The 25,054-nt window shown below is 43.2% G+C and overlaps 1 protein-coding gene across 6 annotated transcripts in view; it reads left to right on the top strand.

The window, feature by feature from the left end:
• The window catches only part of pcdh9 (protocadherin 9), a 195,199-nt gene that overhangs the window by 75,504 nt on the left and 94,641 nt on the right, over positions 1-25,054 (top strand). For 2 of the 6 annotated variants that reach the window (XM_030782451.1, XM_030782454.1), the window contains one exon: positions 19,303-19,342. The exons of the other annotated variants lie outside the window; for them this stretch is intronic. In XM_030782451.1, the coding sequence (XP_030638311.1) occupies positions 19,303-19,342 (40 nt within the window). The remainder of the gene's footprint in view (positions 1-19,302; positions 19,343-25,054) is intronic. 6 annotated transcript variants of the gene reach the window in all.

A 25,054-nucleotide genomic window follows, 5' to 3' on the forward strand; every position in this document is an offset into this window, starting at 1 on the left:
TGTCGTAGCAGAGCGGCAGGGCAGAAGACTGACTTCCCGTCAGATAGTCCCCCCGTTTTCATCAGATGCTACGGATGCAACGGAGAGAGAGGGAAAGAACGGGTGAGAAAAGCAGTGATGTGCAGAGCAGGAGGATGCAAATCGCAACTCTTGATCAGCAGAGGAAAGAGAAATTGGTTCAGTGGGTTTAACCTCAAAGATGTGTTTATTCTTCTCACGTGCTAAAGATAGCTACCTATCATTAGATTGATAAAGCTAGGTTTTCTCGCGTGGTTGATACCATACTTTCCCTCCGTGGGAGCCCGGTAATGAACGGAAACATTTGTGTATTTTATGCTTGAGCATGTGTTTTTTTAAAGTGTGTGTGTGTGTGTGTGTGTGTGTGTGTGAGGACCATGTGAATTTGATAGGTGCCTTCACTCGCACACCCACACATACATCTTATCGATTTCCAGAAATCAAGTTTGCAAGGTTAACAGTATAGTAAATGTGAGAGGACTTGAAGTGGATTAAAAGAAGAGCATTCAATTCTAATGGGGTCTACACAACCTTTCTTGTACGTTTTACAGGCTCTGAAAGCAATGTCTTATTGCATTTCATGCTCAGCAAAAAAGCATTAGCGCTAGTTTAGACGGCGGTTTGAACTCTGGTTGGACTAAGGCCCTCGCTTGTGTAGTAATGGCAAAAATACACCTGCAGTAAATTACATTCCCCTAGCCTCTTCTTCTTCCTCTTCTTCTTCTTCTTCTTCTTCTTTTTTAAACGAATGTCTTGACCCTCTGTTGCTTAACAGCTTTCGCGCTAAAATATTAGGCAGCACGATGATTAGGTGCAAACACGATGTCAAGGTTCTTTTTTTTTTTCTTTTTTTCCATCGTACGTGGAGAGAAACAATCGAAAAGAAAACAAGAATAAGGAGAGGAGGCATGATGCGAAACTGTAATAAACACCGCCCTGCTGCGCACGCGTCGACTGCGTTTCATAGGACCACTCCAAAATGTTTAAAGAAAAACAAAAAAATTTGGGTCTCTGCTTTTCGAGAACGATAGATTTTCTCAGCGGTAGATTTTCTGACTCGGAAATCTGATACTGACTTGTGAGAGAGGGTTTTTTTTGTTTTTTTTTTGTTCTTCTTCCTCGAGAAATTGTTCTAATGAATTCAATGTCATATTGAAACAATGGATTTCCATTATAGTCAAAGGAGCATGAAGCTGTTTTTTTCTCTCTCTCTCTCTCTTTTTTTTTTTTTTTTTTTTTTTGCAGAGTGTTTAAATATGGGTAAGTAGGCTGTGCCACCATCAAAGGGCCTCAGTAGAAAAACCTGAATTCAAAGTCATTAAAATGCTTCATTGCTCTATTTTCTAATTTACTAAGATTAACGATAGCCAATAAAAAACATATACTCCAAGGAGTTATTCAATTTGCCAGAGTTTAAAATAATAAGTTCCACAAGGAGGGGTGATGTGGAGCTGTATAAAAAAACGTAGAGAAAGTCAGAAGAAAAGAGAGGAGAGAGAGAGAGAGAGAGAGAGAATGACAGAGTAGGAGAGAGAACATACCTCACCCGACACACACACACACACACACACACACACACTAAAATGTAATGACAGCGAGCTGTTCTTATGAGGGAAGTTCGTATGCTTACTTATTAAACTCCTTTTTCGAATCTTCAGTTTGTCCGTCCTTGCCAGTTCGCGGCTAATTATTTGAAGAACACCTAACGGGGTGAATCTACAGTGAATCTTCAATTCAATACGATTCAGAGGATCTACAGAGGAACGGACGTTATTTAACATGCGGGCACTGGATATTTTAAGTTGAACCTCACAGCAAAAACAAAACAAAAAAAACCCTACAGAAACACATATGGGCTGAATGCCCATGAAATGGTATTTGGAAAGAGTTGCTTTTCTGCCACGCCATCCAAGATGGGCTGAGGGCTTGCTCAAGGCAAGCGGCACAGTTAAAAGCCTCTTGGCCGAGGTCGATCCTGATCTGGCATGAGCTGCTACCCCCCACCTCCCCCCCCGCTTAAATACAGCATTTACCTCTTTTTTTTTTTTTTTTGTCCTTTCAGACCCCCAGATAATCAGAGCCGCGAACAATGTGTCGTATATCAGGCGATGAAACGGAACTTACCAGTAACTGGTCATCGGGGAAAAGCCACACCTGTCAGTCAGGTCTTTCCATGACTCTGGTACATAGATGTACTCAGTGAAATATCGTGTTTCTACAGCAATCTCTACAAAAACGAACGCTGTGCGAGATACGGGTCCGCTCGGTTCTTCCGTAGGTTTAGAGCTGCACAGCTAAGATATTAGTGAGCTCAATGAGGTGAACATTTCAGTTTGCAACACAAGACTATGCCTGAGAAACGAGGCTGCGGTCCAGTTCACCACAAACCCACTGACCCTCCTACTAAACCCTGTATGATATTCACCCTGACCTGGCTTCATGCGGCTGACACCGAGGCCCGGTCTCCGAGAGCAAGGCTGGGACCAGGTTTTAGCCTTCAGGTCCTTCAGTTTAACACAGAACTCGGATTGTGGTGTCAGCCACAGAAGGATTGGGTGACTTCTAAAATAGCCTCTCCGAGAGTTTAGAGCTTTGTGTGTGTGTGTGTGTGTGTGTGTGTGTCCATAATCAACAAAGCATTGTTCTGCTTTGAGAAAATGAAGAGGGTAAAGGAGGGCAAGATGAAGAAAGAAAGCGAGAGAGCGAGAGAAACAATGGATCGACTCAAGCACGACGCGAAACCAGTATATTTCAAAAGCTTCACAACGTTTGGTGTACGCTCCACAAATTCACAGGCTCCACACACACTGATCAATACACAAATACCGTCCTTTTCAGTTTACGCGTCAAACGCTTATTCCGCACGATAATACAGCCCCGCGGTGTTTTTTTTTTTTTTTGACAGCCGAGTCATGCCTCTTTTTGATTGACGCTTTTCTTTTTTTCCCCCCCGCGTAAGATCCGCGTAGATCTGTTTCTTTTGCCGGATTCGCGTTCCATCAGAGTTACTGAGCCCCCTTTTTTTTTATGGATCTAAGCAGATTCTCAACAAAAAAAAAAAAGAGAAGAAGACAGCCTAGAGAAGACGCTCACGACTCCTCCCTGCTCCTCTTGTGTTCCTCTTTGAACGTATGACAGCTACATTCTCTTCCCAGTCCGAAACCGTGAAGGCGGGAGACGCCAGACTAAGGAGTGCTTTTCTCTACAGCAAAGTGGAAATCTAGTCATTCCCGCTATCGCAGCCTGGAAGGCCCGGCTTTGCTTTATTGTGCTTCTTAGAAAATGGAGATTTTGTAAAAGAGAGAGAGAGAGAGAGAGAGAGAGAGAGAGAGGCACTTTATTAATTTTGTACTTATAGAGAAATTACTAAAGTAGAGCTGTAAAGTAAAGCTTAGGAAAAAAAATTGTTTCATTCCTGTGTGTGTGTGTGTGTGTGTGTGTGTGTGTGTGTGTGTGTGTGTGTGTGTGTGTGTTAGAGAGAGTAAGAGAGAGAGAGAGAGAGCGCTATCGGTTTGTGCTAGATGGTCAAAATCTCGATATTATATCTAGAGATCTTCAGATTTCCTGTCTATGTGTGTTTTTATCAGATAAAGAGAGAGATGGTAAGCTAAAGTGATGTAGGAAGCTTTTGTTGTAATCATGTGGTGAGGATTATTGATAAATTGATGAGGAGAAAGAGTGAGGGAATACCTGCTGCTCTGAAAGGCAAGTTAGAAGCTTTCTAATTGTCCCTGGTGGCAAAGCCTTCATCAGCAGAACCCCTTCATTCCACACCCCTCCTCTTCCTCTCTCTCTCTCTCTCTCTCTCTTGGCTCACAGCCTCTCCCTTCCCGTCAGACCACACAACACTACACAACATACACACACACACACACACACACACACACACACTCCTCTCTCTCTTTCTCTCTCTGTCTCTCTCTCTCTCTCTCACACACACACACACACTCTAATACTCTCACACTCACACACACACACACTCCTTGCCTCTGCCCCCCACACCCCCAAACCTATGCGTGCGCACACACACACTGACTCTCTCTCTCTCTTCCAGGCTGTGTTGCTGGGGTTGTGGGGTAGGAGGTGTGTTGGATAACTCAGTGATATTGTACGCCGCCCTGTGTCCTTGGTGTGTCATGTCTGGTTGTCTCTCCAGTTTATGAAGCCAGAGGGGAGCTGGCTAACAGACGTGCTAATCACTGACTTTGCTTTGCTTAAGAGAGGCCTTTTTTTTTTTTTTTTTTTGAGGTGGGGGGGGGGGGGTATTCTGGAGGTGGGTACCATGCACTGTGAGCTGGCTGTAACATACTCTTCAGGCTATTCATTCATCACCGCAGCAACCGGAACAGGAGAGTGCGGGGAATGCAAAGTGCTAGCGTTGAATAAAGAACTATGTCCATGTTTGTGTGTGTGTGTGTGTGTGGGGGGGGGGGGGGGAGGTCTATGGCTCTGTGAGTGTGTGTGTGTGTGTGGGGAGGTCTATGGCTCTGTGAGTGTGTGTGTGTGTGTGTGTGTGTGTGGGGAGGTCTATGGCTCTGTGTGTGAGTGTGTTTGCGTAAAGAGAGGGAGAGAGAGATAAACATTAGGCCTGCAGCCAAACATGGCCTCTGTCTTTGGTAATCCTGCAGCTCAGAAAACTGAACCGGCCTTTTAGTGAGCTCTCAGCATTCCACAGTTTCCACAAATATTCCCCACAATCCCCATCCCACCATATGTATACATAGATCAATACATGGATGGATGGATGGATGGATAGACTGATGGACAGCCAGAGATAGATAGATAGATAGATAGATAGATAGATAGATAGATAGAATCATCAGTTACTTGTAAATAAGCAAATGACTTGATTAAGTAAATTGCAGGTGTAATCATCTATGTAAAGACCAAAGTGATTATTTATCTAAAGTTTTACCTCCATGGGATGAACAGGGGTCAAATAATGAAGTAATATATATTTAAACCGAACCTTGATTCTAACTTCACAGTTCAAAAATATCTCTGTTTTCTTTTTGTTTTTAAATAGTGTTTCTGGCCTCTGTAAAGACAGCTCTCAGAGAGAAGTATGAAGGTTTTAAAAGCTGTTCTGACTGGTCGTTGTCTCTCCGTGCTGAGTGTAATTTTACGACCACTCAAACACGTTCCCACAGCGCTCCTCACCGTTCGCCCAGTCCAGTCTTTCTCCGTTTCCATTTGACGATTCATTAACGGCCATCATTTTCTCTCGTCCTCTCCCTGCCTGTTATTACTCTAATTATTCCGACTATAGCCGTTATGGGAATGCGCTAAGTCAAAAAAAAACGCGATCTCCAGAACCTTGTCGCCAACAAACAAACGGCGGTCCCGTGAACCCTTAAACCCCATTGGACGATTGGTCTCACGGTAGCGGTGCCCCCCCCCCCCCCACCACTGGAGCAGAGATCCTTAGTCAATAGGCATTCACCTCGCAAGTTCCATTATGTTCCATTAACGCTCTGCCTTTGTTTTTAATCATGCCTCTGGCATCCTGTCGCTCATCCTTTCAGCTCAATCACTCTGGGCAAATGGGACAGTTTCCCAACAACCCCGGGACTGGCTTCAAACATACACACACACACACACGCACACACACACACACGTAGATATACATATATGTATGTCTATACACACACACACACACACACACACACACATATATATGTGTGTGTGTGTGTGTGTGTTTGTGTGTATATTTTCCTCTTTCCTGCTCTACACATTTTAATGACAATACGAGTGTTTTCTATTCTTAATCTCCTCTCTCTGTCTCTGTTGTTCTCTCTTTATGTCCCGCTGTCTCTTTCATTCTAGATCTTTCTCTCCCTCTCTCCCTTTCCAAGTGTGCCCCCCCCCCCCCCCCCCCCCCGCTTGGAAAAACTCTTAAGAGATGAAGCACAATACTGAGCATCAACTTCCCCCTCCCATGAACGAGAGAGAGAGAGAGAGAGAGAGAGAGAGAGAGAGAGAGACACCCCCCCCCATACACACTCCACCCCAAACCCTCCTTCACCACGAGTTTCAGGCTAGCCATCCATCAATCAACCCCGAGCTGCCTCCAGGTGCACTTGTGTGGGGGCGCTCTTCTAGAGACTGCCCCCCTCTTCTCCGTCCGTGACCCTCGGCTGCCGATGGGGCCTATATTTCATCTCACTCGGTGATTGATGCTATGCTATAGGAGAGGGGTTTTGGAAGAAAACGCAGTGAAATGAAGAGAGAGAGAGAGAGAGAGTATAATGGAGGCAGACCTGAAAAAAAATCCAAAGCATTAGCTTGGGATGTGTTGAAGTTTGCGTCTATCTCTCACTCTCTCTCTCTCTCTCTCTGATCTTAACTCCAAAGGCGCTCGGCGGACATGGCCGACGCTGCTAGCGTTGACGTTGATTGGGATGATTGGATGTTTGATATTACCGCATGTCGAGAGAGAAAAGCGAGAGACGGGGGATGATGTGTAATCGTTTTTGAGATTTCTTAGCTCGTTAGCCTAGCTCAGGAATATAGCAATCATGCCTCTCTTTTTTTTTTTTTTCTTTTTTGGAAATCGTCTGCTTTCTGTGGGTTTTTTTTTTTCCCAGTTACAGCATTTCTACCATTTTCTCCCCTCTCTCTTTCTCTCTCTCTCTCTCTCTCTCTCTCTCCCTCTCTCTCTCCACAGAGTTGATTTATAGATGTAAACTTAAGTCCATTATCCTTTTTATAGCAAGTGAAAAGGAAAAGAATCGGGAACAGAGGACAGAAGAATCACTTGATGGTAATATAGTGTAGCTGCTGGGTTGGAGGGGAAAGAAGTTTGCGTTGAGTGAGAGTAGTCATGTGTGTTTGTCTGTCTTCCGGGCACCGAGATGAAGCGGCTTTACTCTCCGTGTCCTCCTCGCAGGTGATGATTTGAAATAGCGTCTGTTGAAACAGCATTAGGATGGAGGGTGTGTCCGTAATTGAATGCGGGCGGCGATGTTGGAGTAGCATCAGAGGACGGCGGCGTCCGTTCCATTATCCTCGGGGCTATTGTTTCTGCCTGCTCCCCGCGTTCCCGCAACGAGAAAAAGGGCACATATGTTCTAGAATGTTCCTCTTTCTTTCTTTTTTTTTCTTTTTTTTTTCCTGTCTGATGTTCTGGGTCTGGTCTTTAGAGTTTTGAAGAAAAATAGGCCTATGCAAGAAACGACTCGTGTTTGAAAAGAAAACTCTGGCGTTCGTTTTTGGGGGGGTTTATGTTGGATTAGCAGTGTGTGTCATGTCTCTATCGACTGGCGTGCATGTTCCCGTTTAGGAAATCCATTTCTTCAGTTTCAATATGTTTCATACTCATCATATCAATGATATTATCAATATTACCTAATCAGGTGTTATATATGTAGCTACAGAAATATCTAGGACTCCGTATACACCTGAATAATGAAATCTGACATAAACCAGTGCCTGTGTTGTAGTGAAGTAACACATTGACAAAATAGCAAACACATCCAAGTCGTCAGTACACCCTTTCACAATGTCCCCTCTCTAGACTATGACAGCTTAGCGACACTCCAGAGACCAAAAGTGACCGCTTGTTTTTTGCGATCAAACTCTGTCTGACGTCGTCACAAAATCCCTGCCATTTTGTTTCTTTTCGAGTGTCACTCTCTTCCTCCTTTCCGCTGTCTGTCTCGCTTCAACCAAACTTTTATTTATTTATTTTTTTTTTGTCAGAGACAGACCAAAGAGAGACGTGTCAAATCTCTGTGTTTCTCATGTAAGGAGCGTTCACAGCGCAACTACTTGACTGGTGTTTCTCTCTCTGTCTCGCCGAAGGAACAATCACCGCCTTCCACCGACATCATACGAAAAATACACCCGCCTATTTTATCTCTCTTTAATGAATTCACTCCGTTTGCAGAGGAACCATTTAATCTCTCTCTCTCTCCCTCTCTCTCTCTCTCTCTCTCTCTCTACCTGCCTCCCCTCGCTTTCTCTTTCTTTCCCAACATTGTCACAGTCTTATCTGGTACCATTTAGTCAGGCCTGAAGCCATACAAGGCCACAGTTTCTCTGCTCATACTCAGACACTGCCCTTTCTCTCCCTCCCATCCTATCCTTTCTTCGCCCCCCCCCCCCCCTCCCCCCCCCCCTCACCCCACCTGCCCCCCCCCCCCTCTTTCTCCGCTCACACATCTGGCGTCGGAAATTTATTCCCTCCTTTAAGAGCTTGACTTGTTGAATGAGAGGATTTAACTCCTGCCTCAGTCGTCTTTTTCCTTTCTCCTCGTGACAGACAGCCAGGGAGAAATGGTGCAATTGTAACATCGTTCAGGTCCTTTACGGACGATGTGGCTTTTTTTCCCCCTCCCTTCTCTCTCTCTCTCTCTCTTTCCTTCTCCTGTCTGCTTCTCTTTTCTCTCATTATTCTGAATGCCATCCTTTTCTCTCCCCATGCCCCCCCCCTCCCTCCGCCCCCCCCCTCCCTCCGCCCCCTTGGCACACCGCTCTGTAATAGGCCTGTCTGGATCACAAAAGGCTGAACTCGACATTTGCCTGGCCATGTCAGTGGCTGCTGGCAGTTTGACGGACAGCGGGCCGAATGGCGGCGGAACGTTCCGGCGGGTCGGGGCTAATTAGGCAATCGCAGGAAGCACGGCTGACTTTTTTTTTTTTTTTTTTTAAGACAGGGCTCTTATCGGGGCGAAAAAAAAAAACATTTTCCTCAAACTGAACGTGATGGACGTCGTTTTTTTTTTACCCAGACTTAGCTTGGGTGAAAAGGAGACTGAAGGTGGAGGGTGGGCACAAAGCAGTTTGTGCAGTGTGATAATCAGGTCTGCACAGAACGGGACGGAGGAAGACAGAGAGAGAGAGAGAGAAAGAGAGAGAGAGAGGAGAACTGGCAAAAAGGACAAGCTTTTTTTTTTTCCCCCTCAGGTGTGACTAAAAATGAAAAGAGAGAAGCAGAGAAAAAGTTTGAGATGACAAAAAAAAAAAAAAACACGAAAGAAAGGTAGAGGGTAGGATAAAAAAAAGAAAAGAAAGCAGGAAGAGAGGATTTTGTGAATGAGTGACAGAAAAAGAAAAGGGAATGATGAGAAATAACAATAACTAAAAAAAAAAAAATCTAAAAATTGGAGGATAGTCGTTAGCATGTGAATATAGTACAGCTCATCAGTCAGGGGGACGTCTTCACAGAAGATATGGTCTGTATTTGCCTCCTTTATTTTTTTGTTTTATGAAGAAGCTCAATAGCATCAAGACAAACCTTTTGTATGAGAGTGTGAGATCTGTGTGTGTGTGTGTGTGTGTGTGTGTGTGTGTATGTATGGCAAGAGACTGCAAGCAAGGAATCACCATGAATAATTAAAAGGCTAGGGTGAGCAATCTGGTAGCCTTTGATTACTTGCAAAAGAAAAGAGAGGAGGAGACTAGCAGAGCGACATGAAAGAGAAGAAAAGAAAAGAACAGCGGAAAGAAAAAGAGAGAGACAGGAGAGAGAGAGAGAGAGAGAGAGAGACCGAGAGACCGAGAGAGAGGGAGAGAGAGAGAGAGAGAACGAAGAGGGAGCTCCACACAGCACTGCACACAACTGAAACTTTGATTCAGCACTGTGCATTCACCCTATCTGGCGGCAGCCGACTGTGGCCTCCAAGTTCAGCATATTTTATTCCAGAGAGAGAGAGAGAAAGAGAAAGAGAAAGAAAGACAGAGAGTGTGTAGGTGTGGGGACAGCAGTTTGGGAGATGGGGGTGGGATGTGGGGGGAGTGGAGGAGCAGAAAAGTGACACCAGAAATAACAACTGCACAGCTAAGTGTTTTCATATCTTTCTTTATTTCATTACTGTCTGGCAGACACAATGGAGTTTCCTGTTCCCTCTGCTCCAGTTTAAGTCAGTCAGTCACTCCTACATATATATATATACATACCTTTTGCAAATTCTGTCTTCCTCTGAGTCTAAAAAAGGGCTATGAATCTCTAATGGCCGAACATGCGTCACAGCAGTATAAAAATCCCCAGTTGGGTTCCCCTGATTTTGAGAGCTGATGAGTCATGAGAAAATGGTGAGCCATTAGAGACCAGAGTTTTGGCAAGCAGGCCTCACCTTCTGCATGTCTCTTAATGTGGGCAGAGTGCCATCTCTCTCTCTCTCTCTCTCTCTCTCTCTCTCTCTCTCTGTCTTCTCTCTTTCAGCAGTCATCAGTGCAGTTTCACCAAGGCCACGTAAACTCAGCCAAAGCTGTAGGTGACCTCTTTTACTCCGTTGCCGCCTGCACTTTAAAATGCCTTGGTGTACAGAGTTTTAATCTGTATGAGGGTGTGGTGTATGCATGTGTGAGTGTGTGTGTGTGTGTGAGACAGAGAGAGCATGAGAGAGAGAGAGAGAGAGGGAGACAGAGAGAGAGAGAGAGAGAGAGAGAGTGCATAATCTCACACCTTCTCTTAGCCATCTTGAGCCGTCCAGTGGTGTCATTATAACAGACAGAAATAACAAAAGACCAGAGTGTCTCTCTGTAAAGAGAACTCTGCTCTCGCCACATAATCCAATTCCGCCTTCATTTCTGTTTCCTGTCTTCTCTCCGCCTGAAGATGGATCCATATATCTCTATACTGGGGCTACGCTACACCACACAAAAGTCTCTTTTGCAAGAACCCAATTCCCTCGCCCCTATATCCCAGGGAACCGGAGTAAGCCTAGCATTTGGAAACCCATTACCTGAAATGGGCTTGCTTTCTCTGGGCTAGTCAGACACTGCCTGTCTGCCTACTCACCTTCCTCCATGGCAAGGGAGCCGGCGTTTTTTTTTTGTTTTGTTTTGTTTTGGGGTTTTTTTTCCCCCTAAAACTGTGATGATATATTTTCTATAACTGTGATGATTTTGCGTTTTCAGTGTTCAACTCAACCTGGTCTTTAACGTTTATTAGAGGGTATGCATTCTGTGGAGTTTTATTGTAAAAGTGGAAAACTGTGCCTTTTCTTTTTTCTTTCTTTTTTTTTTTTTAAACTTCTGATTGTTTTTTTGGGTTCTCGTTGCTCTTCCGTCTTTATTTATTTATTTATTTATTTGTTTGTTGCAAGGTCAGGTCTTTGTTGTGATCTCCTACGCTCCCTTCATGTTTTGGAGACCTTCATAACTTTGACTACAAGTTTGTTTTTTTTTTTTAGTTTTTTTTTTTTCTTTCCCCTCTACAGAAAACAACGCCCACGATACAGAGTCTTGACTGAGTTTCTACGACTGTATAGGTTAAAATAAGGGCAATAGCCTTTCAGAGCTGTTTGAGAATAATGACTAGAAGCTTGAGAAGGATCCTGCCTCTAAATGAGACATCTACTTTACTGTAGTTTTTTAAAAAAAAAATTCTCCCTTCACAGCAATGTGTGTGTGTATACATATATATTTTAAAAAACAACAACAACAATAAAATAACATATTTGAGGTGTTTTAAGTATTTTCTGCTTTGTAAGAAGAGGATAAAACAATCATTTATTAAAACAAACAAACAAACAAACAAACAAAAAACAGAACCTGTCAAAAACTTTTATGGACCTTTAGACAACGAACATTTTTAAACTATCGGTTTCAAATGTGTGCTAGTTTTGATAAGGGTTTTGATGGGATTCATGGGATTATCTTCAGCTCTGATGGATTTATTTTAGAACGAAACTTCTCATGTTGACAGATTTGGGAATCATCTGGATGGGCTCCTGGCAGCATCTGTGCCCTTTGGAAATCCCATCCAGATGAGTTAAGCATTAGTAGGATTTCTATGGCTGCGGTTCAATAAGGCCCACTTAACGCCACAGATCTCGTGAGCAGGGAACCAGTTGGACCTTTGCTCCACCTTTCAAATGTCCCTTAAGTCAGAGGGATGGGCCTCTCTCTCCTTACCCAAACAACGTTATGTGAGGAGAGTGAGAGATGGAGAGACTGAGAAAAAGAACACAAAACTCACCGTAGGGAGCCTTCTTGACATTTTATCCTGAAGGTCTTCAGGTAATCAATTCCAATAGCCAAATGGCATAAATGTGTTGTGTGTATCTATAGCTGTGTGTGTGTGTGTGTGTGTGTGTGTGTCTGTCTGTCTGTGTCGATGTGATGCTATATTGATTTTAGCACTGTATCCTTTATCAGAGTGATGTGTGAGATGTTTGACAATTTAATGCAGAAAAAGGGGAGGAGTGAAAATAAGGAAAATCAGAAAAAAAAGGAGGAAAAAAAAAGGTAGATCGGGGAATGTGAGAGAAAACCTATACGTCAATGTCAGTTCTCCTGCAGGACTTCTGGTTCGGCATCACGGCATCCAACATCTTGGTTTCCAGTTGCCCTCCCCTGTCGATCCCCTATGTTCCCACATAAATGCAAATGCCTGTATGTGGTCCCTTCAGCCAGTCGTCCTAATAGAAGTGCTCTTTTCAAAGAAAGAAAGGAAAAAAAGAAAGAAAGAATGAAAGAGCCAAACATTGCTGATGGAAAAAGAAAAAAAAAAACTGAAAGTGTGGATGGAGCAAGGGATTGGGGGGGGGGGGGTGTTGGTGGGGGTGGACCTGTTCAAAGTGAGTGTGTCAACTAGAACATCAAAGTCCAAACAGAGGACACAGAGAAAGTTCATGCTTTTGGCTATTGATTCATACTCCATCTGAAGATCAGGTTAAAAAAAAAAGGGAAAGAAAGAAAGAAAGAAAGAAAGAAAGAAAGAAAGAAAAAAGAAAAGAAAGAGAAAAAAAATGCTTTTGGTGATGTGTCCCACACTCTTCTCCTCCTCTCTCTTGCTCTCGCTTTTGTTTTCTTTCGAACGTCCTCCTTTGGCCTCTTTTCTCGCCGCGCTCTCGTACGGAAGAACGGAATGTGGGCATGTGGAGGGCAGCTCGCTGAGAGTCGGTAACAAGCTCAGAAGTCCAGATGACTTGGCGAGGTCTTTTCTTTTTTTTTTTTTTTTTTCCCCTGCGTCTCAGGCTAACGCAGCGGTTCGCTAAGCCTCCTTATAATCATTTTAGAGGAGTCGCTTTTAATCTCGTCAACCTCTACCTCTTCCGTGCGGCTCATCCCGGAGAACGCTCGGACGCGGAGAGCTTTTTCCTTCCTCCCAGTGACTGCTTAGGCCGAGGATGCTCAGTTTTTGTTTTCGTTTGAATGTTACCCCCCCTCCACCCCCCCCCCCCCCCTTTTTTTTTAAAGATTTCAGTCAATTTGTCGTTTAGATTTTTTTTTTTTTTAGACGTTTGGTTGCGTACTTTAACGTGGAAGGACACCCCCCCGAAACACTTGCTGAAAGATCGAATGTTAAACGCGGATGTTTATCGTGTATTTAAATGGGAGTCCATCGGGGACGGGCTCTCTCTGTTGTACTCCCACGCGTGGAGCACGTTGGTGGAGTAACGGGGGGGGGGGGGCGACCTTCCCAACATCCTCTGCGTGTCCTTGTAGTAGGAGTGAGGTTGTGGTAAAAATATTAATCTTGTTAACTTAAAGTGTCTTCACCCCTCCCTCCCCCCCCACTCTCTCTCTCTCTCTCTCTCTCTCTCTCTCCTCTTCTCTCTTTACTCTCTCGCAAAGAGGTCGTGTTCCTCTGTTAAAGAATCATCTCCCACTGAAAGGATCCCCTCACCTCTCCTTCTTTTGGTCTCTTACTCCCTCACTCCTTAATTATCTTCAGTTTCACTCTCTCCATCATACCCCCCCCCCTTTCTTATTTTCTCTCAGTCCCTCAGAGAGAGATATAATAGACAAAATGGCCTCCCCTTCTTACCGCTTACTGGCTCTTTCCATTACTCCTCTCTCTCTCTCTCTCTCTCTCTCTCTTTCTTTCTTTTACATTCTCAGAGATAAAAGGAAGAAAACAAGTACAGTATTCGTGTAGGCCTTTTGTATCTGTGCATTTTGACAATAAAGGAGTATATGATTACGGCAGTGTAATTGAGCAAAGCTAATGTAATGATTTTTTTTTTTTTTTTAAATAATAATCCTATGAGGAAAATATCCGTAGCCGTATTATCTCATTAACAAAACCTTTCCAAACTCTCTGTCTCTCCCACTCTCTATCACTCTCTCTCTCTCTCTCTGTGTCTCTCTCCAGCTGATGCAAGGCCAGGACGAACCTGTTGACTCAGAGTGTGATTTTTCCAGTGATATTAGGCTTGAGGGAAAGAAAAAAAAAAGAGGCTTTATCCCCTTGTGGGTGTGTGTGTGTGTGTGTGTGTGTGTGTGCGCGCGCATGTATGTGTGTGTGTGTGTGCGTGAGGTGCAGTCAGGCAGTGAGCGGGGTGAAAAAGTCAGGGAACTGTGCTTGCATGCAGACTGAAGCAGGTGCTGATTCGTTTTCCCACATAAGTAACAGAGGTCAAGGTCATAGCAAGGAGCAAGATGGAGCAGTTTGCTGTGGACCCCACACCTTCTGTTAGTCATTCATACCAATAGACATAGAGAGAGAGAGAGAGAGAGAGAGAGAGAGAGGGAGAGGCAGGCAGAGACAGAGACAAAGACAGGGAGATGCCTTTCAGAGGCTAAAGTGTCTGCCTTTGACAGAGATTTGAATGTACATTTGTACATTTTTCAGTGAAGTCTTTGAACTCTGACTGAACCTGGCTGTTGATTTGGATCTGGAATGGGATGGATGTTGTTGAATGAATGATTAAAGGGAAAATAAAAAAAAAAAAATAGGAGAAGAGATAGATTGCGTTTGATGGGCACAGATCTTCTCGGCATATGGTCATCCCGCGACTGCGGTTCTCTCCATTAATGCCCAGGCTGTCTAGTACTCTTAGACCAGGCTGATGGTCATTAGGGCTTTAGGACTTAAGCCTCAGATATCTCAGCTCTACTAAAGTGGGGGATTACTCCATGCATGAGTGAGAGCCATCAGATTATCTTTTCCACGCATCTGATGGTGGAGAGGGTTAGCATCACATCCCACTCTCACTGTCACATTCATTTTCTCTCTCTCTCTCTCTCTCTCTCTCTCTCAATCCTCACAGTAGGAGTGTGCTGAGGCCCCCTCAGGCACCTTGGCCCTCGTAACTTCTGATTTTTAATTCAGGAAATAAATGCTACAAACTCTTGGCGAGTTGGTGTACGCTCTGAGAATAGTTACAAAACACCAGAGAGCACAGCGATAACGATAGCCTGTGATTAGCATCTACTTTGACATGAGAGCATGGTGTTAAATGCAGAGGTCATGTTTTTTTTTTTTTTTTTGTGTTGACCTCTTTCGGACAGGGTTTTCAGTGCGTTCGAGGAACAGCAGAAAACAGCGAGCGGTCGCTTAGATACGGTAGCCATTTTCCTGTTGGGCTTCACCGGCTGAGCGATGATTTTAGCGCTTGACATTATAATTCTCCTGGGGAAAAAAAAAAAAAAAGAAAAAAAAAAAAAAAGAAAGTAAAGTTTCATGCAGAAAAGAAGAAGACATTGGAAGATTAAAAATAAATAAAACAGAGCCCAGTTCACTGGCGACACAGCTAACAAGCCAAGTAGAGCTAATTGGTTTTAGTACGGTGAAATGACATGCAACAGATCCCTCATTAAGTTTATGTCCTGATAACCAACCACAAACCCATTTTTACTTTATTCCCCCCCCAACCACCCCCAACCGAGACGATATGCCGCAAATTGTATTTTTTCTTCATTTTTCACATCCCCAGTGGTCTCCCCCCCCCCCCCCCCATCCACACCTGCGTGATGCTGCTGCTGTTCTCATAAGAGGTTTCTGCAATGAAAGCCGGCCAGAAGACTATGGCGTGGGAGTTTCTTTCTTTCTTTCTTTCCTTCATCTTCTTTTTTTTTTTTTTTATTTTTGGTTCTGGGAATGGGTGAAGTGAGACGACGAGAAAAGGTATATCCCCAAAGACTTTGAGCCCCTACAAGTGCAAAATGAACCTCTCGTGTTTAAATATTGATGAAATACCCCAGTGCATTTTTGCAGTTTACCTTGAGAGCATCTGTCTCTTTCATGCGCCGGGGGTATTCAGTCGTATTCATAAAACATTGACGCTGAATGTCTGTAGACCAAGAGGACCTCCGACTTGAGATGCTGGGTTGAAACTTTTTTGTGTGTGTGAGTCGCCCATTAGTTTCGGTTGAGGATTTCTAAGAATTTTCAAACAACATCTCAAATCAAAATAATATTACCCATCTTTTTTTTTTACCGCTTTTGAATTGTCATTTTGTGAGGTATGGCCTGAACGCTCTCAAATTTCTACAGGATACGTTATCGATGTGTTTGTTTTCCGTCTCAGTCATTAAACGGACCATATGTTAGCATATGCAATTTGTTTTTCAGTCGACACTCATTTCCAAAGCAATTTACAGTCATAGCGTTCCGTAACGCAGCAGTCACAGGTCTGTAGCAACCTCGGCGTTAAATACCTTGTTTACGGAAACATCGTCGGTAGACTGCTGTACCTGGGGTTTGAACCCACAACCTTCTGGCTGCTAAGGCAATTCTTTTACTGTATCATTATCACCACCACTTGCACATGAGTGTTGTGAAAGAAGCAGTGGAGATGTGATGCACATGCATAGATAAGAAGAAGGTGGAATAAGAATGAGTTGGACCTCATGAAAAAATAAAGACGACCTTCTCAGGTACCTGTTTTAACAGCGCTCACATGAATAATTAGCAGCGTTGAGCTAAGCGCTACATTTATTGTTGTAAGTTCAAGAGGCCAAAAAGCTAGAGGATTAGAGAGTGACAAGTGACTACTTAACAACTAAACAGGATGAGAAAACAAAACGGAGGTTGACGAGAAAGGGTAGGTGGATGTATGAAAGGGGAGTAAGGAAAAAAAAAAGAAAAAAGGTAACATTAAGACTGTTGTCATACAAGTATAGACTAAGAGAGAATCACGCGTAAGACGTTTGTGGTTTGAAAAGCAGAAAAGGTGGGGACGGGACGGGGCGGGGGGGGGGGGGGGGGTGTATAAGAGTGAAAGCATATAGGATGTGAGGTCAGTTCTGAGGACTGAAATAGTCTGCTGAATCAAGACATGCTGCTATTTATTCTGATCCTCAACGGTTTTGTGGGTGGGATCTTTCAATGGTAGACGGCTTAATTGCGAAATAGAATGTGATTAAACTGGTAATTTCACACTAGCTCACAATGAAACGGCAGACTGATTAAATTCTTGTGTTCGTGATAATGTGGGACATTTACCCACGTTTTATGCCACATCCTGTTAATCTGCATTGAAGATTAGCACATTGTTTAGCCCATTAAACGCCAAAGGTGCATTCTTTTATTTATTTATTTATTTTTTTTTCAGGTGAGTCTGTTTCATAAACAACGTGAAACTCGTTCCTGTCATTGCTTCAAATGGCTGATAGATATTTTGCAACGTAATAATTTTTAAGTTTTTGTGTAAGGCACAACCTGTTTCCAAGACTGGCTGTATCAGCAAGACGGAGGGTGCAGATAACCAGTTGCCCTCATTCTGTGGATACTATATATGGACAGCAGACTTTTTGGCGCTATGCCACGTGTGGACATTGCTAAGGTCCATCTCTCCAGTTGGCCGCTATTCTGATAGGAATCTGAGGTATAAAGGTATGAGCACTCTTTTGTGTTCATACAAACAGAGAAGGTACATCTCAAAGTAAGAGGGGGGAGAGAGCTGTAGAGAGCCCCCCCCACCTTGACCCCCTGGTCTATTACAACCCCAGGAAACCAGCTTCACTGTTTGTTACATCTTAAATATCTGACAGAATAAATTAGTCATTGAAGTCTCTTTTTAGTGATCAAACAGGCTTCTCTGGCGTCCCGTCTTCTGGCAGTTCTGTTAACTTCTCACTCTGTTTGCTTAAACATTTGTTATAAATATTTCTCTGTGCATTATTCCTGGCAGTCATTCCTGGCTGATTTTTGAGCTCCTTCCTGGCTCGCACATGCCCGTAGAATCCTCATCTTTGTGTTTAGCACAAGACACATGTCTTGTTTTTTTTTACATGAGAGTTAAAAATCTTGCATAACGGAGGTTAAAACAGTCTGTTTAGACACAGATGGAATTCGGACCTTTTCAAATGTAGCAGTCCAGAATAGAGGAACTCTGTCGTATGCCTTAGCAAGAGGAGTTTGGTCTTGTTGTAAATGGTGTTTATTGGCGTTTATATGGGGTTTATATGGGGGTATATATTAACTGTGTGTCTTCAACAGTCATGAAATGACCTTTTTTTGGGGGGGGGGGGGGGAGAAGCATCGTTCAAGGTCAAGCAGCCGCTTGTTAAATAGGGAAATTGCGATGGCTGTTTCAGATGAGACCGCCATCTTGGCTCTCGTTCTGTCGTCATGGCGACCCTGCCGGGGGGTGATTGTCAGACTGCCCCGTCACGCCCCAGGCTTGGCTTTAGTAACAGTGAAACCTTTGATCTGTCAGGCCACCAACTGATCACATGTCACTGTGACAACATTGCTGCCATTAGAGTTTTTTTCTCTCTCTCTCTCTCTCTCTCTCTCTCTGTCTTTACGTCTCTCTCTCTCTCTCTCTCTCTCTCTCTCTCTCTCTCCATCTTTCACCCTCTCTCTCTTCCTCTCTGTCTTTCCCTGTCTTAAGTATGAGTAGGATTTAGAGATTTGTAGGTTCCGGCTCCGCTTCAAATTTGTCTGAGGCAGACAGAGCACAGCCATTGATAGAAGCTATATTTTCTTTGACTCCAACAATTTTGTGATTAGTAGAACAGCTCGCTTTTCACTCCTCTGACAACAAATACCTCTTTATCATCTTAATGCTTTCCATGAAATGCCAACATTCTCAGAAAACTCAAAGGAAAAAAAAAAAATCACTTTGTTGTGTTGAACTGTTTCGTGACATGTAGTCAGAATCGCGCTGTATTATGTATTCCTTTTTGAGAGAGGGAATAAACTTGTTAATATTTATACATTTTTAGTAAGTTCTTTGCAAGCCGCATATTTTAACATTCTAGCCCAGGATACGCTACAAAGGCATGCACTGCTATTCTGACTTACAAGAAGAAAAAAAAAAAAAAGTGTACATACATTTGTTTGCTAATTCTCAGGTCAAAGCGCACCTGGTTTGTGAATGTCATTTTAATGGCAGTGTGATTGCGTCTGTCTTTGTACCAAAAGAAAAAAGATAATATGAAAAATAATTTTAGAAAACACAAAACAGAATAGGGCAGACCACACACACACACTCACACACACACACACACACACACACACACCCAAAACAATCTCTTCTCTCATTTTATGTTTTATTCTGAGGCACATTGCGATACAAAAAAAAAAAAATGAAAAGGTGCAACTATGTTATCAGCTGAAATGACAGACGACAGAAAATCTTCAGTAGACAGGCATCAAAGCCTGTATGATATCAAAAAGTCTCAGGAGAGTTTTGATGAAGTGTTGGTGTTTGATTTCATGTTTTCGGTGAGGTGACCTCACTTCTCAACTGTCATCTTTTTTTTTTTTTTTCTCGGCTAGAGTAATCGGGTGACATAACTCTGTCTTCAAGTTCCTTCTGTAATGAAAGAGAGATAAACTTTATAATTAGCTGTCAGCAGAGACACACATACACAGAGAAAGAGAGAGAGAGAGAGAGAGAGAGAGAGAGGGGCAGAGTGTGTGTGTGTGAGCAGGAGAGAGAGGGAGAGATAGTGTGCGTGTATGTGTGTGTGTGTGTGACAGAGAGAAAAAGACAATACAGGACATATCAGTTTGCTGTCCTTTCTTTTTTCTTCACTCTGACAGTTTAATCGGAGCTGAAATAGTCACAGTGATATGAAACTGAAAATTTTGGGTTTTTTTTTTTTTATTCCCCAGAGAACATGTGAAATTCAGACTTCAGACATAATCGCACACAAGTGTACAGATGTGAGACTGACACCAACAATGGCTGTATTGTCAGACTAAAGGGGCAACTTTGGCCGTCATTTGAACCAAAAGCCAAAGTTACTAGGAGGAGTGTGTTTGTGTCTCTTCTGTTTATCTGCAACAGAGTTTAATGACAGTGATACAACTGAGACGAAGTTTGGCAAGGTGTTCTGGGTCAGACACATGGCGCCCTGAAAACACACGCTGCCCCCAGCCATCTGCCACACCGAGAAAAACAGAGAGAAAATGAGAGGGGGGGAAAGAGTGAGATAGTGTGAGTGCATAGAATGATACAATGGGAAAGAGAAGGGGGGGGGGGGGGGCGATACACAAAAGAGAGAGAGAGAGAGAGAGAGAGAGAGAGAGAGAAAGGATAACAGCATGAAAAACAGCCAGTCTCAGGTTTTTAAGGTTAAGCTGGTGTCGTGATTGTGTCCATTTGTTTGAGATGCCTGAACGGTAATTAACCGCCCAGGCACCCTTCCTCCCATCCTCTTTTCCTGGACGCTCTGTCCTTAATTACGAGCATAATAATCCAATTAGCATGTTAGCAAAAAGCCTGTCTACAGGACAACGCTAGCACTCCATATCACTGAAGGAAAAAAAAAAAAAAAAAAAACTCCTCCCCTCAATACAAATACAAACACCATTAACTAAATTTCCTGTGCTTTCAGTGTAGCGACGGCTAACACACCTACGCTGTGGATGTATAAAGGCAGTGACGTGCTCGTGTGCCACGCTCCATCGCGTCATTAGCATTAGCGTAGCTTTGTTATGGAAACAAAAAAATTACATCATACACCCGCTAATATTAGCATATATGTAGCCAGGTTAAATGAACTGAAGTTTGTACGGCTGGGTCGCTATGAGAAGGAGCTATGTTTCAGAATGTGCCTTTTAAGGCTTGCGGAAGGTTCAGAAATTGGCTGTGTTTGGTGTCTTGTTTACCTGGCTTATGGGGATATGTTTGAGGTGAAAAATTGGAGTGTACAGATGACTAAAGTCAGATAGCTTTAAAAAAAAAAAAAGCAAAAACAAAAAACAATACAGTGTTTCTAATGTTTTGATGACAAGCTCTGCCTGTTCATGTCTGTTTTGAATCTGTTGTGGAGAAAGGTGTGTGTGTGTGTGTGTGCGTGTCCGTGTGTTGCAGTGAGAGTTATATACAGTTTCTCTACTGTAAGGAGAGCATTAGTCTTCCTCTGCGGCATCTACAAAGGATTTATCTTGCTGCTCTGTCTCTCTCTCTCTCTCTCTCTCTTTCTCTCTCTCTCTCTCTCTCTCTGGCCTCCTGCAGTCTCTCTGTCCTTCAGCAATGTCCCTCCCCATAGTCTACTCTCTTCTTCTTCAGTTTCTTTTATTCCTCTTTCTATCTTTTGCAACCTCTCTCTCTCTCTCTCTTTTTTTAGTTTCTTTCCTTCCTCACCCATACCTTCCCTGTTTTCTCTCGTCTTTCTTCTTCCTGTTTCTCTCTTCATCTCATTTCTCACATTCTCACACTGCAGGCTTGTGTTTTCTTTCCTTTTGTATTCCTGCCGGGGCACTGAGGGGTGTGTTAAACAAGAGGGAAGAAGAAGGAATAACGGATTCTTTGTACTAATATTGAAGAATGTCTACAAAACAGTCCTTTTTTTTTTTTTTTTAAAGCTCTTTCAGTGAAGCACTTATGTATTGACCTCCGCATGTCCTTAGAATGAATCGTTGAAATTTAAGCAATTACGTCGATGTCATTCCATATAATTCTACGGTAATTCTGTACAATTACACAATACTGTATTAATGTGCGTATACAGCCTTTTTAACGGAGGTTGCGGTTTAAGCAGATGCTGGAACCGGAAAAGACAGGAGGTAGGGGAGAGAGGACAAGAAGTCTTTTCTGTGTTCGCATTAGGCATTTTCAGATACGGGCACTTGAACGTGCCCCCACAATTACGTTTCCTGGGATGGGAGCGGTACGCTCGATGATGACACACGTTTGTCATGTGCTTTTTCTTGGACACAAGGGCCTTAAGAGAGATGCTGATTTACTTTCCACCTGTACTATGAAGCCCACTTCAGTTTTCTGGTCAAAATAAACTCCACTGGTTTGAAAAACACTGTTCCTTACAAACCACTCTTCAGCGTTTTTGGCGAATACAAGAAAAAATGATTTATCTAGATTTATTAATTCATATATATATATATATGTATTTATTTATTTATTTATTCATTTATACACACACACACACACACACACACACACGTGTGTGTATGCTGGTTTTTTGGTTTCCTTTTGATAAGACAACAAAAGGACAAGGATATGGTTAATAATGCTAACAGAAGTGTAGAATATAAAGGGATATTAAAAGACTGAAGCGTTCTTCACTGGACGCCATCCAGTTTGTCCCCTTCACTGGTCTTTACTGGAGCTCTCTAAGCTGCCCTGGGCAAAAGTCCCTGCCGTCAAAGACACTCTCCTGTTGTCTGGAGGATAATCGGCTGACCCTTAGGCTGAATCGGAATGTGTTGTATCACTTTCAGAAAACTGCTGTGAAGTAAAACTTTTACTTGTGCGAGCGTTAAAGAGTGCGGTCCGGGGCGAAAAACGGATTGAAACCTCAACAACATAACCATGCTTTAATATTCAGACTTATCTAAACATATGACCTCAGGCGGTAATGTACCGATCTCCGTCAGTACAAACCAAACAAATAAACGAACAAACAAACAATAATTGTCAAATCTGAGGTCGTAATTTTAAGATGAGCTTAAGAAGGAAACGAGAGTGATGAAGAGCCCGTTTGTGTGAATGAAGTCTTATGATCCTGAACCTCCCTTTATGAAATGTTCTTCTCCGTGCCCTTAAGACAGAGATAGATTTGGAGGTTATGGGTGTTATAAAGCATACAAGTCTCGCGTGGTAAAAAAAAAAAAAAAAGTCGTGCTTTCAAGGGCTTCCATACTGAAGCATCAGTTTTCTTAGTATCTCTTTTTGTTTTTTAAATGTTCAGTCATTTTTTTCCACACTACACCCAAATCTTAAAACAAAATAAGAGCGGGGAGACCGATACGCAGTGAGTCATGAGTAAACCCCCAGGAGAATTCATCATTAACAACAAAACATCTCTCTCCCTCTATCTCTTTCTCTTTCCCTCTCTTTCTCTCTCTCTCTCTCTCTCTCTCTCTTTCTTTCTCTCTCTGTTAAGCAGTGTGAGCGTTTAGATTAAGCACATTACTCTAGGATTGATGACCGGGTACTCGGGGCTGTGGAGAACACAGAGCTTTACACACAAGAGACCTGACCTGCATTTTGTCTGTACTGACGGCCCAAATTGCATACCATTTTTCTTTTATTGATCCCCGGCGCTGTGTTCGCTCACAGATAGTGTGATCCATAGGAAAATGACACAGACGTGTCAGGATTCTGATGCATGCGCGCGTGTACACGCATAATCTCTCCCTTTTTTTTTCTCCTCCCTCTCTCTCTCTCTCTCTCTCTCTCCACACACACACACACACACACATACTGAAGGGGTTTTGTGAGTGAAGGGAGATGAGTTGGGTCCATTTGGGTGAGAGGTTGGTTAATGTTCCTCTAAAAGAGGGAGTGAGTTCTGAGTGGCTGTTCTTACAGGAGGAGTTCTGGAGACTGCCTGCCATCATAGACTCTGTCCTTTCACACTGGCACTCAGCTTTGCCTCCTACTATAGCTTTCCCCAGTGTACAGAGAAGAGAGAGTACAACCCTAATGCCTACTTCACAGCAAGGTGTACCTGCATGGTGTGTGTGTGTGTGAAATGTGTACTTGTTTTTGTCAATCTAGGTGGACATTTTACTGAGAGCAAACTATTCTACTTGGACAAAAATCGTACTCCCTCCAATTAAAAAAAAACATATAGAATCATCATAGATTGGCAGCTATTGTTGTTACTGGTAAAATTAAAGGGTGAAATCATTGTCTGTTTAGGGTTAGGGTTAGGTTTGTTATTCTTTACTTTACTTATGATGGAAGTCAAAGGAAGGTTCCAAGAATCTACCATACAAGGTGTTTGTGTGTGTGTGTGTGTGTGTACTTGCTCTCGAGGCAAAAATGTCTTAAACAGGCATATTCGTGTTTGTACATGTGTGGGATATATCTGCATATGATAATATTATGCGTGTGTGTTGTCAGCCTATGAATGTGTTTGATAGTGAATGTGTGTGTGTGGGTGTGCGTGGTGGGTGTTTGTATGGTTCTTATGAATGTACTGGGTGCATAAACAGGCCTTAATGTGTTGAATGCAGTATCATATAGGTCAGCATGGGATAACGCAAAGGCATGACTTCTTGAGCAGGCTTACATTGAATTTCCTTGGGGCACAAACACACACTCAGACACGCACGCACACACACACACACACACACACACACACACACACACACACACACAAATTAATCAGATGATTTTGCATGTAATTGCAAAATGGGTTGCATGGTTTTTGCAGTTGCACGTAAGTGAAATGTGAACGTTAAGACCATAAAATGTGTGGAGTGTAGAGAACCAGTAAAAGAAAAGTAAGACGTGTGAAAAGAGCAGGAGCAGTGAAAGGACCATAAACTTCATTAATAACCCCCCCCTCCCCCCTCTCTCTGTCTCTCCCTCTGCTGCTCATTGAGAAGTACTTAATGTTTTTTTATCAGAGAATAGTTCTTGTCAGGTTTTCATCAGACTCATTTTCGTGAGCAACTACACTAATTCAGTGCCACATTTCTCCAAATGTTCCAGCCGTTTACTTGCCTAAGCATGTATCTTAGTCAACTCTCTCTCTCTCTCTCTCTCTCTCTCTCTCCCTCCCCCAACTCCACAGGCTCGAGATTAGAACTGGGTGTTGGTAAAGCGTGGAGTCTCTGAGGTTGTGAGTTGTTTATTTAGGATAGATCCCCGTGGGGCGTTTTGGGGGGGGGGGGGGGGTGGGATACCTACCGCTGAAAGCGAGAAGCACCGCTGCATCTGGAGACCACTCTGATTAATCCCAGCCCACGCTGCATGCCACCAGCTCTCGTCAAATCCAGTCATTTTAATTGATTTATCCGTCAGGCACGGCCGAGCGGCCGGGTCTATCTGTCTTTGCTTTGGGGGCGACAGTTTTAGTCACAGCATCACCACAGGTTGTGAAGGAAAATCAATCGTTATTTCTGTTCCTTTTATTTATTTATTTATTTTTTTACGTTTGCAATATGTATATAGGTGAACTGGGACATCTTACGGTCGTTTGGCAACAA

This window comes from Chanos chanos, chromosome 8 (assembly GCF_902362185.1).
Source record: "Chanos chanos chromosome 8, fChaCha1.1, whole genome shotgun sequence".
Taxonomy (NCBI): domain Eukaryota; kingdom Metazoa; phylum Chordata; class Actinopteri; order Gonorynchiformes; family Chanidae; genus Chanos; species Chanos chanos.